The sequence below is a fragment of the Madurella fahalii genome (assembly GCF_045866475.1).
Source record: "Madurella fahalii IFM 68171 DNA, scaffold_4, whole genome shotgun sequence".
NCBI lineage: Eukaryota > Fungi > Ascomycota > Sordariomycetes > Sordariales > Madurella > Madurella fahalii.
The window spans coordinates 2,156,531-2,173,856 of NW_027263974.1; the positions used below are offsets into that span (position 1 = coordinate 2,156,531).

The 17,326-nt window shown below is 56.9% G+C and overlaps 7 protein-coding genes across 7 annotated transcripts; 2 read left to right on the top strand and 5 right to left on the bottom strand.

The window, feature by feature from the left end:
• Positions 1-674: 674 nt before the first annotated feature.
• MFIFM68171_07641 (Cytochrome P450 monooxygenase) lies at positions 675-2,344 on the top strand (the record flags this gene model as incomplete). The annotated part of the gene is made up of 3 exons (XM_071063061.1): positions 675-812; positions 873-1,060; positions 1,117-2,344. The coding sequence occupies 3 exons, from the start codon at positions 675-677 to the stop codon at positions 2,342-2,344; spliced, it is 1,554 nt and encodes a 517-aa protein (XP_070919162.1).
• A 180-nt stretch (positions 2,345-2,524) lies between these two features.
• MFIFM68171_07642 (Glutathione-dependent formaldehyde-activating enzyme) lies at positions 2,525-3,631 on the bottom strand (the record flags this gene model as incomplete). The annotated part of the gene is made up of 4 exons (XM_071063062.1): positions 2,525-2,857; positions 2,933-3,128; positions 3,179-3,291; positions 3,368-3,631. The coding sequence occupies 4 exons, from the start codon at positions 3,629-3,631 to the stop codon at positions 2,525-2,527; spliced, it is 906 nt and encodes a 301-aa protein (XP_070919163.1).
• A 478-nt stretch (positions 3,632-4,109) lies between these two features.
• Positions 4,110-4,724, bottom strand: MFIFM68171_07643 (uncharacterized protein; the record flags this gene model as incomplete). Its single annotated transcript, XM_071063063.1, has 2 exons — positions 4,110-4,367; positions 4,452-4,724. 2 exons carry the CDS (start codon positions 4,722-4,724, stop codon positions 4,110-4,112), a joined length of 531 nt encoding a protein of 176 aa, XP_070919164.1.
• Positions 4,725-6,386: 1,662 nt separating this feature from the next.
• On the bottom strand, positions 6,387-11,299 carry MFIFM68171_07644 (Carrier domain-containing protein; the record flags this gene model as incomplete). The annotated part of the gene is made up of 2 exons (XM_071063064.1): positions 6,387-8,756; positions 8,819-11,299. 2 exons carry the CDS (start codon positions 11,297-11,299, stop codon positions 6,387-6,389), a joined length of 4,851 nt encoding a protein of 1,616 aa, XP_070919165.1.
• A 1,072-nt stretch (positions 11,300-12,371) lies between these two features.
• MFIFM68171_07645 (Membrane dipeptidase) lies at positions 12,372-13,926 on the bottom strand (the record flags this gene model as incomplete). The annotated part of the gene is made up of 6 exons (XM_071063065.1): positions 12,372-12,903; positions 12,965-13,054; positions 13,131-13,204; positions 13,270-13,552; positions 13,630-13,789; positions 13,866-13,926. The coding sequence occupies 6 exons, from the start codon at positions 13,924-13,926 to the stop codon at positions 12,372-12,374; spliced, it is 1,200 nt and encodes a 399-aa protein (XP_070919166.1).
• Positions 13,927-14,074: 148 nt separating this feature from the next.
• Positions 14,075-14,996, bottom strand: MFIFM68171_07646 (uncharacterized protein; the record flags this gene model as incomplete). The annotated part of the gene is made up of 2 exons (XM_071063066.1): positions 14,075-14,386; positions 14,463-14,996. The coding sequence occupies 2 exons, from the start codon at positions 14,994-14,996 to the stop codon at positions 14,075-14,077; spliced, it is 846 nt and encodes a 281-aa protein (XP_070919167.1).
• A 428-nt stretch (positions 14,997-15,424) lies between these two features.
• MFIFM68171_07647 (Cytochrome P450 monooxygenase) lies at positions 15,425-17,125 on the top strand (the record flags this gene model as incomplete). The annotated part of the gene is made up of 4 exons (XM_071063067.1): positions 15,425-15,640; positions 15,706-15,815; positions 15,877-16,646; positions 16,707-17,125. The coding sequence occupies 4 exons, from the start codon at positions 15,425-15,427 to the stop codon at positions 17,123-17,125; spliced, it is 1,515 nt and encodes a 504-aa protein (XP_070919168.1).
• Between the last annotated feature and the right edge of the window lie 201 nt (positions 17,126-17,326).

Consider the following 17,326-nt stretch of genomic DNA (forward strand, 5'->3'; position numbering starts at 1 on the left):
AGGTAGCACATAGTCGTGCCGGTAGTTGAATGTATTCACACGATCTAACCCTTTCCAAGAGCGGTGCCCCTGGCACCAATACTAACCAAGTAGTACGTACATGCAACAGGGGCGCGGCGTATGCAGCGCTGCGGCTACGCTTTGCGCCTTACAGTCTAGACTACGCGTTTGAAATGTTTGTATGAAGTAGGGTCGGGATGAGGTTCAACAGTAAGGTACAGGCTTCAAGTAGTGATGTCGAGTAGGAATGCGCACCGGTGGTCCAAGCCGGGCTTTTCCTTCTGGTGCTTGCGGACTTTTCAATGTACTTCCTTGTGCCCCGTTCTAGCAGGGTGTATGGTGGTAGAGCGTAAAAGAGCCCGAACCTAGGGCTCAGTAGCATCTTGTGGGCTCCGGCCGGCTGATGCTACCGGCCCCTTGAAAATGTGAGGCGTTAGTCTGAGTCCCTGCCTTGATCGTAAGATGATGTCCATCAAGCTTTGGGCCGTAGCAAAGCGGGAGGTTCGGAGGCCGGCCTTGTACACTGGCCTAAGGGCCGTTGGAGGATTACACCGCGATCTGGGTCCCCTTTTAACGGAGTGAAATGATGCCCCCCTGGGAGTTCTTTTTGGCCGTCACTTGAACCTGGATCAGAATAACCTTAGCCAGCGAGCTATGCAGAGAATCTGATCAGGATGGACATCAACATCATTTCGATCCAGTGGCACCTGTTCCTGCCCCTGGTTGCATTCTTCCCCCTTGCCTTTCGCTGGAAGGCCTTGCGTCACACTCTGCAGTCGAGGCTGACAGATCTCTTGTCGTGGCTGCTCAATGTAAGGAATCTGTCGGTATGAACGCACTGGATGTACTAATTCTAACTACTTCTGGTCCAGTTGTGGCTGTCTTTCCGGTACCCTGTTCGCCATGTCGACAACAAGAGACCTCTTCCCTCTGTTCCGTACCGATTCCCCAACGGTCAGGGGGATGGAGCAAAGTTCCTCCATGGCGCCGAGAACAGCGTAGTATGGCAGAGGCAATACGGATCCCTCTATCGCATTTGGTCTGGGACTACACCAGAAGTGTATGGCCTCCCGTCATGTATTTGGTGTGCATCGCCATTGCTGACCGAAGCCTTAGGGTGGTGACCAAGCCAGAGCATATCCAAGAGGTCTTCAAGGACTCTGACAAGCACCTCAAGGCAAAGAACAACGACTCGGGCTACCTCCTGGGCGAGCTCCTGGGCAAATGTGTCGGTCTCGTGAGTCAAAATGAGTGGAAGCAATTGCGGTCTATCTGCGAAGTCCCGTTCGTGCGGTCAACGTCGGCCACCTACGTTGATCTGATGGAACGGCGCACCGAGAGGCATTTCAAGGAGCTCTGGGAGAAGTCATCTCTCTCTCAGTCCATCATCGACGCCGCGCAGGATCTCAAGATGCTCCCATTCTGGATCGTCGCGGAAATTCTCTACGGAGGGCTCACGGCCGACATGGAACAGCAGCTCGGAGAACTGGCCCCCGTGAGAGAGAAGCTGGTCCACTACTTCCTCAAGGGCGGCGTCACGCGGTACACATGGTCCAAGTACCTTCCAACGACGGCGAATAAACTCTTGACAGATTTCAAGACCCGCTGGGCGGCTTTCAACCGCCAGGCGCGGTCCCAGGCCCCGCGCGATTCGCCGATAGTGTCTTACTACAATGCTGTAGACAGCGGCTCGATTGACGAACAATCGATCCTCCAGACGCTGGATGAAGCCCTCTTCGCCAACCTCGACGTCACGCTCGGCGGCATCTCCTGGAACCTGGTCTTCCTCGCTGCCTATCCAGACGTGCAGTCCCGCCTCTACGCCGAGATCAAGGCTGAGCGGGAAAAGGCTCGCAGCGGCGGTAGCAGCTTCGACTCGTATATCCTGCGGTCTGACACCTTTGTTGCGGCCTGCATCTCGGAATCTTCACGCCTCCGGCCGTTGGCGGCCTTTTCCGTCCCCCAGGCTGCGCCGACGGGCAGGGTTGTGGGCGGTTACTACTTCCCGGCCGGCACCAACTTCATCGTCGACTCGTACGCGCTGAACCAGCGCAACGAGTACTGGGGCGAGGACGCGGACAAGTACCGGCCCGAGCGGTTCCTCGAGCGCAGCGCGGTCAAGGATCGGTACAATTTCTGGCGGTTCGGCTTCGGGCCCAGGCAGTGCATGGGCAAGTTTGTGGCCGACTTGATCATCCGGGTGTTGCTGATTCACCTCGTGGAGAATTATGAGCTGGATATGCTCGACCGGGATAAGAAGTGGGAGAGGGACCCTCAGAACTGGATCAACCACCCGTTGATGAAGCTCAAGTGTGAGTTGAGGAACAAGCAGGCCACCGCGTGAGGTACCTCATTAGAGCAGCACTTGACGTGTGGCAAGGGTCTGAACTTGGACAATTAGTTGGCAGCGGAATCCCAAACATGAACCATCTGGGCACATGCTTCGATTTAACGGAAGTACTAGGTAGTATGTACCTTACTACTACTACTACTACTACTTATTGTAACATGATAAAGAGGTTGCTTATGGATTTACATACTCGGGGGGAATCCTCGTGGCCCCGTTTCCGTGCACTGGTTCGCGCAACCTGGTAAAGTCCACATCAGGGAAAACACGCAGATTCACCGGATGCCGCGTCTTCATGCTGTCACCGAACCCGCGGGCGGGCAGTGCCCCTAGCGCCTTACGCTTCTCCTCGGTGAGGTTGGCGTACTCATTAGTCATGCAGACGCCGCAGATGCGGCAAAACGTCTTGTTCATGACGTGGCGCGCGAAGCCGTACCGTCCGATGTTCGAGGGGTCACTCGCAAACAGGACGACTTGCGCGTTCTGGGGATAGATCCAACGGTAGCCGTTCTGCGGACGATTTTTCGTCAACACCTCTAGCCCTGGTAGATAGATGAAGCGATTTCATTCTTTTCGTTTACTCACCCTCACGCAAATGCTGCAGTTGCATTCGATCATCTCGTCGTCAAACGTCTCGTCTAGCGGCTTGCTCATCAAGGCCACGGTGACGGCGCCGCAGTGGCAGGAACCTGTGTAGAGTTTATGGCCGTCGATGGCTGCTGGCAAGGGGCCCTTGTGCTCCGGAGGCACGTATTGTACGCCAACCGACGCGCCGTCGTACCTGCGTGCCGTCAGAGCTGGGTAAGGTACAGACAGGTATGTTCTACATACGGTCGTCTCTCCAGCGCCCACGTGTCAATGCCCTGGATGGCGCGAACATTCAGACCGCGCTTGCCCCCATTGGCGTATTCTGCCATGACCGGGGTGGCGCATGTCGGACAGAACTGCGAGGTTGTCAGCATGCCCGATCTTGCCGCGCCGCCCTTGGTAGCTCGGGAGGGTTCCGTGAACCGCGCGGACCTTGTGCGTGAACTTATTTGGCCCAAAATTGTACCGAGTGAGGACGTCGTCGGTGCCCTTGACGATCTCGAATCTCGCCTCGGCGAAGACCCAGAGGTAGCCCTTCTTGTGGCAGATGCTGCAGTTGCAGTCGTAAACGGACCGGATCTCGGGTAGCTCGGCTTCGTACACAAAGGCACCGCAATGGCAGTTGCCCCGATATGTGCGCAGCTCCTTCTGCTGGTCCTGCTGCGGCGCACTCTTCACGCTTCCGGTGGTAGCCATCTTGGGGTGTTGTAGGAGATTTCGAGGGCCTGGATGTTGACTGAGTGCTTCGACATTGGGGTAAGACGGGACGACGTGGTTCGAAACTGTCAGGGTTGAGATCACCCCCGCACTTGCCGCAGTTGCCGCAGTTGCCGCGATAATAATGAATGTTAAAACGCCGAAGCCGCCCGTTGCGGAACCTCTGAATGATTCCATCACGTCCTAAAAATCTACAAACACTTAATTACACCATTCACTACTGGGTCTTTCTTTGCTTTTCTCGTTTGCTTTTCTCTTTTTTCTATTCTCTTTTTCTCTTCCCTTCCCGCTGCCGACACGAGATGTTGTCACGGGTCACTCTTCCCTCACGCACTAAGATTTTACGCATAAAGTAAGGTACAGTACTATTACTTTAGTAGTACTCAGCAGTGCAATATTGTCATTTAGTGTTGTGTGATTGCTAGCTCGCTACGGCGTGTCCCATCCCATCCCCCATTCACGACTTGTTCCCAATCTTGCCCTCGACCTTCCACCTCCGGAACGTCTTGACACCGTCAATGGTGGCGTTCCTCGCCAGCGCACGGTAGTTCACTCGGACGTCCTCAGCCTCCTTGGACCCTTCCTCCACACCATCCATCCACAACTCATACGCCGTCACGAGATAGATGTCGGGCCTTTCGGGGTCCTGCTCCCCAGTCCCCAACGTAACGCCAAAGGTGGTGGCGGCACCGGTATCTACTGTCTTCGCCTCAACCTGTACAGATAAAATTCACCGTTAGGTTCGCGCTCGCCCATATATATACGTGCAACCGTGATTATCCGGGTCATTAGCGCTTACATTCATCTTCGGCCGGACGATCACATCCTGTATTATGGCCTCGCCGGCGCCCGTGTGCACGGCGCCGTTGGCAAGGATCAGCTTGCGGCGGAACTTGAGCTTATCCTCCGACTCTGACAGGATCTCGCAGCTGGCCACGTACGAGGCCATAGAGGGGGGGTTGTGCGCCCCGTCGACGATGCCCTGCCAGACGTCGTCAAAGGTGAGGACGGGCTCGTCACCGGGGCGGTTGACAGGCTCCGCGTACGAAACGTTGACGTTCAAGCGAGGCATTGTGATGTGATTTCGCTTTTCGCCTGGCGGTGTCACTTGGACTTGGGGATTTGCAGCTGAGTATTTCGCAGTGGTCTGGCGTGGCAACCTACTAGTAGTGTCAAATGTGACTGGGACACAATTTATAGCGAGAGTCGACGGCTCCCTGATAGTGCGCACCGCTTTGGGAACGGCTGCAATGGGAAGCCCGGTGCGGTGTTTCTGTGCAGGTGCCATTGTCAGGGGTATAGTCTTAGGGGCCGAACCGCGTGTTTGCGTTACTCCGGTCACCTCAAGTTGCGGGCCGGCCCTCGGCGCATATGCACCCCATCTATTGCCGATCGGACGCCGAGGGGCGGGAAACAGCCTTGGTGAGAATTCCCAGCTTCCACACCCTCGTTCTGCTTTACGATTCGCCGCTTTCACCACCCCTGTCCGCCGGACCGGCCCCAAAACGCTACAACAACTTAGTTTCCATGGCCGTTTGTGTGAGGCGGGACTGTCGACAGCGCACAAAGGCAGCCGGTTTCCGAGTAGTTTGGTACCCAAGACCACACGATGAGTCGCTCGGAAAATTGTACATTCGGACATTTCTAGTCCGTCCGTCGGCGCTGAAATCGAGTAAATGGTAGTAGTTGCGTCCAAGAAATGACCGGGCACTTTCCATCCACCTAGCGGGGGCAAGCGGGGGGAAAATGCGTGCCTACAGCCTGGGACTGGCGAGTCTGCCATTGCACTGCTACGGCGCCCGGCGGTAACAGCACCCTGCGTCAGCCCCTGAGTTTCACTGTTGGGGCAGTTGGTATCTTAGGTCGGAAGAAAGGAAAGAAAAGAAGAAGTAAAAGGAATGAGAAGTGAGGTATTCTTCGTTGCCAAGTTTAGATGGAATGATTTGCTGCACTGTAACCCATAATCAACGGCACGTGGAATGATTCAACACTTGGGCATAGCAGTAGCAGCACCCCAGTGTATTTGTAGTAATGCTATTATGCTAGGACATGTTAGGTAGGAGGTGGGGGAGTATCTGCCACTGATTTAATCCTGGAATCTTATGCTATAGTGCTTTACGTAAGGGTACCGTACCTTAGCCATGATGTATTGTTGACACGTCCTAGTAATGGGCCTCGTTATAGTTATCTTAATTATTTGCTACAGTATAGTATGATCATGTCTAATCAGCTGGGTCACTATGAGAGGAATAGTTACTTCACATAGACTCACCTTGCAAGCGCTCGGCGCAAATGTTAAGGTGTCACCACACGGTCCCTCTTCCACCGGCTCAATACCTGGAGGATTAGACACGACAATAGCTTTGCGGATATATTAGTGCTTAGCTGGATGCAAGTGCTCTAAGGTAGCAACATTACCTCGGTGCTAAATAACGATAAAACTCGCGCTAGAGCTAGGGATAGCATTCATTGAAAGGTTGCTTCCCACTTCTCTGCCAACGTCATCCGATGGTTGGAGGTACCAGTAATGGACGGCAACGAGATTCTCAATCAAAATAGAGTGCAATTCGCAACGGCCCATCGAAGCTTAGAGCATAAAACACAATGAAAATTTAACTCTACTGACGCTTGGTAGGATAGACAGACTCTAGTAAAAACAAACAGATATGTACTCGCAACAAAACACAAAGGCCTCCCTTCCAACCTCAACCCGGGCGAACCACCCAAACCCGTCTCACAAGATATCCCGAAAGCTCTTCCCAAACAGCGCGCTCCCGTCCAGAACCCTGCCCCCTTCCATCTCGCCCTGCAACCCCCTCAACCGCCGCTTCACCTGCTCATGCCCGGCCCCGCCCGCAAGCATGCACATGGCAACGGGGGCCGCCCTCTGGATGCGCGCGACCTCGTCCGCGGGGACGACCTTGTCGTCGTACTCGATCCGCAGCAGCATCCGGCCGTTCTCCAGCGCCGTGAACTCGCACAGCAGCTTGAACTTGGCCCCCTCGGCCCACGTGAACGTCGACTCGACCCCCGCCACCCCCATCTCCAGCCCGCTGCCGCCCTGGCCCTGCCGGAAGTCGTGCATCGTCACCATCACCTCGAACAGCGGGTGGTTCGGGTAGTCGGCCTCCGCCCCGACGTGCCGCACCAGCTGGTGCCACGGGATCGCGTGCCGGAGCGCCGCCTGCGACGCCGTCTTCACCGCGTCGATGAAGCTGGCCCCGCCGCGGGCGTTGCTGTGGCTGTTGCTGTTGACGTTGGAGGAGGAGGAGGAGGAGGTGGTGGTCGGGTAGGTGATTCGCACCGGGAGCGGCTGCAGGAACAGGCCGAACGTGTCTAGGTCGTCGGCCGTCTCTCTGTTGATGTGCGGCACGCCCAGGACGATGTCGGTGCCTGAGGGGTTCTGGTCGAGACACAGCGCGATGCAAGCCGTGGCGAGCTGTTGGAGCGTGGTTTTGGTCGAGGTGGAGTACTGGAGGAGGCGCGAGACAATGTCGGCGTCGATGATGGAGAGCGCCGAAGTGCCCGAGTAGTCGAGGCGCGCCGGCTGCGGGCCGAAGGGGTGCGGGTTCGAGGGGAAGCCTTGGAGATAGCTGGCCCAGAAATCCAGACTCTCCTGCGAAGGTGTCTCATACCACACCTTTGCCTCGGAGTACCGACGCGGCGCGTCAGGTAGCGGTTTGCCGTTGTATACATCGGACGCTTCGCGCATCAGGAGGGCCAACGCGGTGTAATCGGCGACGATGTGGCTCAGAACGATAGTGAGGCGATCGTCGGTGACGAATACCCTGACAGGATGTTCGAGCTCCAGCTTGAAGGGTCGGTTGGCCTCGGCCCGGAGGTCGAACGAGCAGGGCGTTTGAACTTGGGGCGTGGAGCCCGAGCTGACGCGGACAACTTCGCCAGGGGCCCGGTGGACGTAGTGGCAAGACAGTAGCTGATGCCTTGCGAGGACGATGTTCCATGCTTCGACGAGCTTGCCCCGGTCCACTATGGCGCTGTCAATGGTACAGGAGAAGCACACGTTGAAAGACGACGACCCGGCCGAGGTCTTATACTTTGTCACCCACTCCATCTCGATAGGAGTGGCGCGCTCCTCGTTCTCGAGAAGCTTGCTGTGGTCCTGGACAAGGGATGGCGGGACACCCATGCCCGCGTCTTCGACGACCTTTGCGAGTTCCCTCACGGTGCGGCATGCGAGTACCGTCTTCAGGGGCAGCCGGACCTTCAGGTTTGCAGACAGGTATCGGAGCAGCTCGAGCTGGCGAAGCGAATGGCCGCCGAGATCCACAAAGTTGGAGAAGGCGGTGATCTCGACATCGTCCGGCAGCTGCAGCGCTGATCGATAGGCCCCGGCAACGGCGAACTCGGCCGGTGTGGCCAGCTCCTCAGACTCGCACGGCGTCTTGGATTCTGGCCGGGTCGGAGTTGCTTGAGACACCGCCTTGTAGTCCACCTTGCCGGCACCGGTGACGGGTAGCTTGTCGACCGTGACAATGACGTGAGGCATAGCGTAGTGCGGGAGAGCCTTTTGGAGCGCAGCGCGTAGGTTCGCCACGTCAACATTCTGCGGCTGAACCATCGCTACCAGTCGGTCACTGCAGTGGCGCGCGACGGCGACGGCCTGCAACGAAGGATACGCCCGCGCGATGCGAATCTCGAGATCGCCCATGTCTAGCCGGTAGCCGCGCAGCTTGATCTCGCGGTCGCGGCGTCCAAGGAGGCAAACCTCGCCATCCTCGGTCCAGTAGCCTCGGTCTCCTGTCTTGTATATCAGCTCGCCCCCGCCCAAGGGCCAGAGCGTGTCGGGCAAGAAGCGCTGCTGCGTCTGCTCGGGCAGGTCCAGATAACCTCGTGCAACTTGCACACCGCCGAGATAGAGCTCGCCGATAACCCCGGGCGGCGCCAGATTCTTGTCAGATGTGAGGATGTAAATCCTGGTGGTGGGGTTAGGCACGCCGATGGTTACCGGCTGCTTGGGAAGAAGCCTCTTGATGGTGGCGCCGCAGGTGCCTTCGGTTGGCCCGTACATGTTGTACAGCTGCTTGACCGAGGCCCAACGGTCACATACGGCCTGCGGGACCGGCTCGCCGACGAGGTACACCTTGCACAACCCATGTTAGTGAGACGCCTTCGCGACTGTAGGATGATTGAGAGTCCACATACCCATTTCAACTGCTTAAACTCGTCAGGGTGAAGAACACGCGCCAGCGACGGAGTGAGAATGACCGAGTCGACGGTATGCAAATGACCGAACGGATCCGACCCAAATGGCAACACTACCGTGGCACCATACGTCAAGGCAGAGAAAAGTTCGTGGATGCTCCCATCAAAGGCGACAGACATGACGTGGGCTACGCGCCTTCCGGGAGCAGCAAAGAGTCGGACGTCCAGCGAGGACTGGAACGCGACGAGGCCGGCATGGGCGCAAAGCACACCCTTGGGAGTACCGGTAGATCCGGACGTGAAGCAGACATAGGCCGGAGACTGCGGGTTGGGAACTCGGCGATGCTCCAGAACCTGGTCGTCTGGCGAGTCGATCGTGCTCCGGACCGAGAAAGACAGCGGACATCCCTCGGGGACCATCTTGAGGTCGCGCTCCTCAGCTGTGATAAACGTCTTTGATCCCGAAAGCCCAAAGATTCTGTTGCGGACTTGGTCGGGTACTGCAGGGTCGAGCGAGCAGTAAACGCCACCAGCTTTCAGAATCCCAAACATTGCGCAAAGCCAGAACATTGATCGATCCGAGTAGACACAGACGACTTCGCCCGGTTCAATATGTTGCGAGAGACGGAAAGCGAGGCGGGAGGCGATCCTGTCCATTTCCGCGTATGACATTCTCTCCGAGCCCTTTTCGATGGCGATGTTGTCGGGTATCTCCCTTACTCTCCGCTCGAAAAGCGTGACCAAATCTTCTTTGATGCTCGCTGTGAGTGTTGACGGCGAGCAATTGCCAAACTGATGGAGCAGTTCCACATGGGCTTCAGGGAGGAGGTGCCTCGAAATATCGTCGACAGTGCGGTCCGACTCGAGCAGCAACGACAGCGCTCGCCGATACGTCTCTCCCAGGCGCTGGACGTGGTCAGACGAGAAACGGTGAACGTGGTAGTCAAACGCCACTTCTCGCAAGGGGTCAATTCTGATGCCCAGCGGAACTTCGTGCTCTTGACGTGTCTCTTGGCTGAGGGGACGGATTTTCCTGGCCTCGAGGCCGGGAACTTCGACTTGAACGCTCAGCGCTGTCTCGAAGCTGCGGTGGAAACCGTTTTCAGGCGTTGTCCACTCATACTCCTCTAGCTCTACCAATTCGTTGAATGTCGACCGCAGAAACCCATCTGTTGTCTTGCTCTTGTCAACGTGTACCGCGAGAGGAAGCGTGTTAAGGAGGGGCCCAATAACATCGGACGCTCCCTTGATGGGTGCGTTGCGACCGCATAGAACGGCGCCAAATGAAACTAAATCCGAGTCGGCGTACAATGCCAACGTCAAGGCCCAGGCGGCGTTGAAGAATGCGGCCGGCGTGACGCCGACGCTCTTGGCCCTCGATTGGATATCCTGCGCGATGCTCGAGATGTCCACCTTGACGGTTGAGCTGCCGACATATTTGTCGTCGGGGCTGGCCGGCGGAAGAAGCAACTCGTGTTGGGCGTTGCTCAAGTCGTCTTTCTTGCTTGCCCAATAGGCACTTCCGAGTTCCCAACTGGCTTTTCGGAACAAATCCAGCTCTGCGGCGAACCGGGAGAAGGAAGGGCCTGGCGGGAGTGGAGGCTCCCCGTTGGCCACTCGAAGGACCTTGTCGAGTAGGACTGACGCCGAGTAGCCGTCTATCAACGAATGATGAACTGTCCAAGTCACCTTGCTCAGTGCCGGCTCGGAAGCTGAGAGGCGATTGACAGGTGTCACGCGGAAGAAAGACCCGATGCCCAAGTCCGCAGCATGGCACTCCTCTGGGGTTTCTTGCGCGGCCGAGTCGACCCAGTTGAAGCTGGCCTGAGCGCTAGTGTCGAGCGCCGGGTGTCTAGGGAAGTCCTGGTTGAAGATGGGCTCCGCCTCGATGACCTGCCTCCAAGCTTCCTTCAGAGTTGCGATGTCGTCCGTTCTGTAGGTCTCGGTATAAGCGATAACATTTGTCCCAGGTTGCCTCAAAGACCCACGGATGAACAGGAGCTGCATCTCCGTGAGCGGGCCCAAGTCCGGGGTCGACAGCGCTGTGTCGGGGGTATCGACCCCTTCACCCTTGGCCACAGACTCTGTATCGCTGGGGGTTTCCAATATCAGGGGCGGGTCGATTGGCGTCATGTCGAGGCCGCTGGACGGAGAAGTATCGAATGAGACCGATGATGCTTTCGATCCGCCCCTGGTCTCCACGGCAAGTTTCGATGAGAGGTAGCCCTTCAGGCGGGCTGACTCCTCGTCGACTACGCATGATACTGCCGAGAAGAGATCGCGAAGTGATTGACTCTTGAGAATCTTGTCCCTGGGCAGACTGAGACCATGGTCCTTGCAAGCTGCTGACAGAGCAACGGCTCCGAGGGAGTCGCCCCCGTTAGCTATGAAGCCATTGTCGGGGTTTATGTCGAGAGCGCTTTTGTCGAGGATTGTGCAAAGTTCAAAGAGCACAAGGAATTCTGATACTGCTGGCGCCATGTTGTAGCCTGTCTTCAACTAGTGAACGCCCGTTGTCGACGCAAGCTTAGAGAACGCCGTCAACCTGGGATTTGAACAGTACCAAGGGACTGCTGGTCTGTTTAGGCCATGGAATATACGGAATATCAGCTAGGGCTAGCAGTGCTGAATATCCATCTCTCTTAATGGCGAAGCCCTACGGCAACATTAAGGAGCTGTGCTCTCGGAGCTTCCTAGTCCGGCGACCCCGACGGTCTTCGTCTTGCATGGAGGCTTGTTGTGACCCTGGTACTCGGTACTCAGCCAGCCCTGCCTCAAGTCGTTATGCGGACCGGTCGGCTACCGGGGCTCGACACGACGAGGTGAATAAGGGGTTCCAGAAACGGCAGGATCGGTGAGCTCAGCGCTGACCAGGCCGGAGTGGTGGCTGGGTGGCAGCAGGGGCTACGGCCAGGCAACACGGCTTGCGTCCCTGCCAACTGGCGAAGGGTAGGGTGTGCCCTGGCTCGGCCGCCGACCACTAAGTGTACATCGGACCGTATAGATCCGGGGTTTTGTGGTTCTACGCGTCTCGCTTCGGACTAACCCCTTTTCCCTAGTCTTCTACGGCTTCACAGAAGGGATCCAGCTCCGCCGCAAGACAAAACGCTCCGTAAAAAATGTGGCCAATCAGCACTCCACTGTCTATGTCGAACATGTCCGATACGGATAGTCTCCTGCGGCGCTCGTCTATAGATCGGCTTAATGGTGCCCATTCCGGTTCGAGGCGAAGCCTCAAAAATACGATTCAGTTCTCGCTAGCTTGTCTGCTGCCGAATCTTGGATACTGTCCAAGATAATCCTTGCATTTCCGGAATCTCGATCCGGTTTTGTTAATCGCCAGAGGTGCGTTTTCACGTACCTTCGCCGCTCGTTTGCGGGCTGCCGGCTGACCTCTTAGCAGCGGAATAACGGCCCAGTCGACGATAGCAGCGCGTCTTTCTTCCGAAACGGACCAGTTGGGCTGAAGAACACTGTATCTGTTGTATCTAGCTGCGCGTTACGTCTTGATGGCGGTAATCGCCTCCAATCTGACCAGAAATTGCTTCCTTTGTCAGCCAGACCCGCTGGTGATGTTCGAGCTTCGCAGCGAGCCTCTCGCCACTAACAGCGACACCTGCTCCTCAGTCCAAGGAGGCGTAATTACATCACAGAGGACGTTGGGCCTGTCCACGCTCTGGGCGGCTCTGCTCACGGCCTCGACCTCCTCCATGACTCGGATCACGTTCAGCCCCATAACGCACTTGATGTCCTCCTCGTCGACTCCTCGCCTCAACATCTCCTCGACGAGGCCCGGGAAGCACGAAGTGTCATCCAAATCTGACGGCCCTTCCAGCATGCCGTCAAAATCGGAGCCAATGCCCACGTGATCGTAGCCTATCGTCTTCCCGACATGCATGATGTGGTCTACGACGGAGGCAACACTGGGCTTCATCTTTTGCAGATTCCCCGTAGTGCCGTTCTGGACAGGCTGCGGGGGTGTGACCAGCGACGGGATGAAGCAGATCATAATGAGACCCCGGTTCTCCTTGAGCTTGTAGAGAACCTCCTGACGAACGTTGCGCGGGTTTGGGCAAAGTTCGTAGCTGGCAGATAGTTGCGTCAGCGAGTTCCGTGTATTCTTGCTTGCTTCGAGCCACCGCTTACCAGGAGGAATGCGAGAAAATCACAGGAGCCTTGCTGCATGCGAGCGTGTCGAGTTGTGCGTCGTGGCTCGTATGGGCCAAGTCCACAATCCTGCGGCCCATCTTGTAAGTGTCGTGCCATTTTCTTTTTCTTTTTTCTTTTTTTGCTCCCTCGTGTCATGACGTACATGCCAATTCTGTTCATCTCCAAGACGAGCTCCTTCCCCTTGGCTGAGAGCCCTCCGTGGACCGCTTCGGCTGTCTAGTTTACCATGGAGGGTTAGAACCGGCTAGACATGTTTGAATTTCACCAAAGAGTGCGCCTACAGCACTATCCGCATACTCATTCCCCTTGTTGTGACACAAAGTCGCGAGCCGTACTCCCAACCGCCAGAGCATTCGTAAAACGCTCGGGCTCCCAGCAATCTGGTGCAGACCCTCGATGCTGAGGAGACTGACCACCTTGCCGGCCCTGAAGGTTGGGAGGATCTCGGACGAATGCGTTACGAAACCAAATACATGGGGGTAGTGTTCGAAGATGGCGTGAAGAACGTCGATCTGCTGGAGCGTGGACAAGAGGATCGAACCACTGCTCTCCCCGTCTCTCGGGCTGTCGACCACGGGCGTGAGCTCACGTCTCTCCGATCACCTAGTAGTGGCTACTAGTGATTGGGGGGGAAGACTTACCAGGGCACGAATGCGCTCCAGAACTGGCCACCGAGCTTCCCTTTTCGGAGGCGGGTAATGTCGGTCTGGCCGATTGGCATCACATGGATGTCAAAGGTGGGTTGACTGACGTTGTTCTGAAACCAGCCCCGGACCATGTATGCAAAGTCATTGTGCCCATCTACGGAACCAAAGCGGGTGAGCAATATGAGCAAGATGAGAAGGGGAAGGCAAAGACGCTCCCGGCCGCGGCATACCGATGAGTGGCACCTGGTTGAGGAGGCTGAGGGCGCGGGCTCGAAGAGAAGGATCGGCCATTTTCTTGGAGATACGACGAGGTGGGTTTGGACGACGTGAATGATGTTTCCACACAACAGACTCAAATCTGGCAGAGAAAGAATTGTCTTGCGAGAGTCTACTCCTACTACTAGTTGTAGGTACTCAGCACTATCATTGCGAGGTAACATCACCTCCTCCCCCCCCCATGTCCCCACAACCGACAGTGTACCAGATCGTAATGCAACCAGACGGCGTTGAACAGGAGCCACACCAAGATGCCCGTTCGCGAAGGCGATCGGTCCGACGCAGTATTGCGTCGAGCGGCTGACTTGATACGCCTCATTGTCCAGTTTAGAATGGGCATCCAGAAGCCCAAGAATAAGCGGGCCCCAAAGGCCTCGACGGGCGAGAGAGACTTGGTGTAACAAGGTAGAGAAACCAGGTAATCTCGGTACGAGGCTGGCAGGCCATGCTCCTCGGCCCCGTCGATCAAAAGGCGCTTAGTAAACCGGAGAGTTAGGAATGGCCCCTTTGGTTCATTTTTTTGCCGGGCGGCCAATTGGAGGTGAACTTACGAGATAGCGTGCGCTGGGCAGGGGGTTTGGCCGGAATGGGTAGCGGCCGACAAGGGTTCGGACCGTTAGACTCGCGCTCTCGCCGTCGGCGCCATCAAGAGGCCGGGCCTGGAGCTCGACCTCAAGGTATGCTGTTCCGGCCCCCTCGGAAATTACCAGGGTCCTGAACTCGCTTGCCGACAGCAGGTAGCCAATGCCGTGAACTGGTGGGGGCCAAGACGACTCTGAGTCCTGCATGCTGTCGCTGGGGCTGTCGCTGGGGCTGTCGCTGGGGCTGTCGCTGGGGCTGCTGCTGCGGGCCGCTCCTCTGCCGCTCCCCCGCGTTGCCGTCTCCCGTTCAGCGATGCTCGCCATTGCCGGTTCGCTGTACGGAACACCGAAAATGTCAAAGGTGAGAACGTGTGAGGGGACGACGAGCCGTTTGACCGCAAAGGGTTTCATTCCTCGTCGTTCCATGACCGAGGACTTCATGTTGGAGCCATAGGCAAAGTACCAGACTTTGTCGGGGACACCGGCCATGTCGCTGGAAGCCATCGTTTGCTGCCGTGGCAAGGTTGGCATTGACGGAGCAAAATTAGGAGGAGGGGCCCGAAGGCTGATGTTGCATGCTTTGTATCCATCATCATCATCATCGAACGACAATTTGCAGTCCGTGGAATGGTTTCCCGGTGTCTGCAGCCTGGACGGCCACCGAGAGCCATGCCGGAGAGTTTTCGGAGCGCAACCGACTGGAGACCACCTAGTACTTGACCAGCACGCAGCTCGCTAGAATTCATAGCCCCGACCCAGACCGTTGGAGCCATAACCCTTTCTAGTCCGCACCGATCCTCATCTTTTCTTTCCCCCCCCCCCCCCAGGGCCGCCATACAATGCTCGTGCTCTGAGCCTTGAACTATATCCTGTCTCATTCCAACTGCACTGAGCCAGGACTAGTAGCACCTCGCGTGTCCAGACCGCAAAAAATGGAGTCGATCAGTATGGACGCAGTGCACCATGTCATTGGTCGCATTCACGCCATCCAAGGCACAAGTCCGGCACTTCTAGGTGTCTTGGCATCGTTAGCAACGGCCTTCCTATTGTCGCAGCTATGGAGGCACCGCCCGAAACCCCATGGCCTTCCCGTAGTCAAGGTGACGGGCAACAATGTGGTCGAGACGTTGGAAGATGCACACAAGAAGGTGGGCACTGGGCATAACCCGCCGTTTGCATACGTCCTAATCGCATACTAACCTACCTGTATCAGTATCCGAATCAACCTTTTATGCTTTCGCTACCCGGGATGGACATGGCAGTCCTGCCAGACTCGGAAATCGAGACGATCAGAGCACTTCCCGAATCTGATGTCTCCATCAAGTGCGTTTCCCTGGGAACCATCCCCCTCCCTTTCTTCGAGTTCTAACAGTGCGGCATGTAGGAAGCATCATTACGACGTCTTCCTCGGCGAGTACTCCTACATGGGCACAAAGGCCGATGAATTCGACAGCACCATGCGAAACGTCCTGACCCGCAACACCCCAGCTATCCTGGCGTCCTTCACAGCCGAAGTCGAATACGCCGTCAATAAGATGATTGGGCCGTGCAAGGAGTGGACCGCCATCAAGCCGCGCTATGCCATGTCCCGGATTGCCTCCATTATGTCTGGCCGTGCTTTCGTCGGGCTTCCCCTAAGCCGGGAAGAGGAGTGGGTCGAGGCCACGGTTGACTACACTGCCGGCGTTTCCCGTGCCTGGCTCGTCCTCCGGCTCATCCCTTGGCCCATCCGCTTCTTCGTTGCTCCGTTCCTCCCCCAGGTCAAGGCGCTGAAGGAGCAGAGGCGAATCAACGAACAGAAGCTGGCCCCTCTCCTTGCCGAGAAGCAGTCCGGTGTGAAGAAGGACAAGAGCATCCCGGGCGGCGATATGCTCGACTGGTTTATCTCGCAGTACTCTCAGCCCCCCACCGCCCAGCAACTCGGTCGCGACCAACTCCTGGCCACTTTTGCTTCCATCTACAACCTCTCCAATGCCCTGACATATGTCATCTTTGACCTTGCCTCGCTCGACCCAAAGGACGTTGAACTGATGCGGGAGGAGGTCCTGCAGCACGTTCCCCCCGATGGCAGGATCGATAAGATGAACCTGCCCAAGCTCAAGAGGCTGGACAGCTTTGCCAAAGAGTCGCAGCGGCTTTCCCCGCCGTCTCTCGGTACGTACATCCCGCAGACCCGCGCCGCCTTGGAGAACAGCCTTTGCTCACATGAAACAGTGAATATCCCCCGCATCGTCACCAACCCCGCCGGACTCCGCTGCTCCACGGGTCACGTCCTGCCCCAGGGAACGCGCATGACGATCCACGCCCACGCCATCAACCACAACCCGAAACTCTACCCGGACCCGGAAAAGTTCGACCCCTTCCGATTCTCCAAGTTGCGGGAGATTCCCGGAAACGAGCACAAGTTCCAGCACGCTACCACGGGCATCGACAACATCAACTTTGGCCACGGCATCTGGGCCTGCCCCGGCCGCTTCTTCGCCAGCGCCGAGATCAAGGTCGTCTTGGCTTACATCCTGCGGCACTATGACATCAAGCTCAAGCCGGGCGAGACTAAGCCCAAGCAGCAGCACTTCGGATTGGCTATCTTGCCTGATCCGAACGCCGAGGTGCTTTTCAAGGCTAGAAATTAGGCGTATATATGGATGCGGCGGTTGGTGTGGCTCACTGCGTTGGGATTACTCTGCTTTGGAACTGCCAGGGTCTTTCAGCGGCTAGGCCTTCTATGAGATATCGGCTGGATAGGATGGCTCAGGTGAACTTGGAAGGGATTGCGCGGGCCGCGAACGGTACTAGTACGCCTGCGTGCCCAACACGGCATTTCCCTAGCTCGC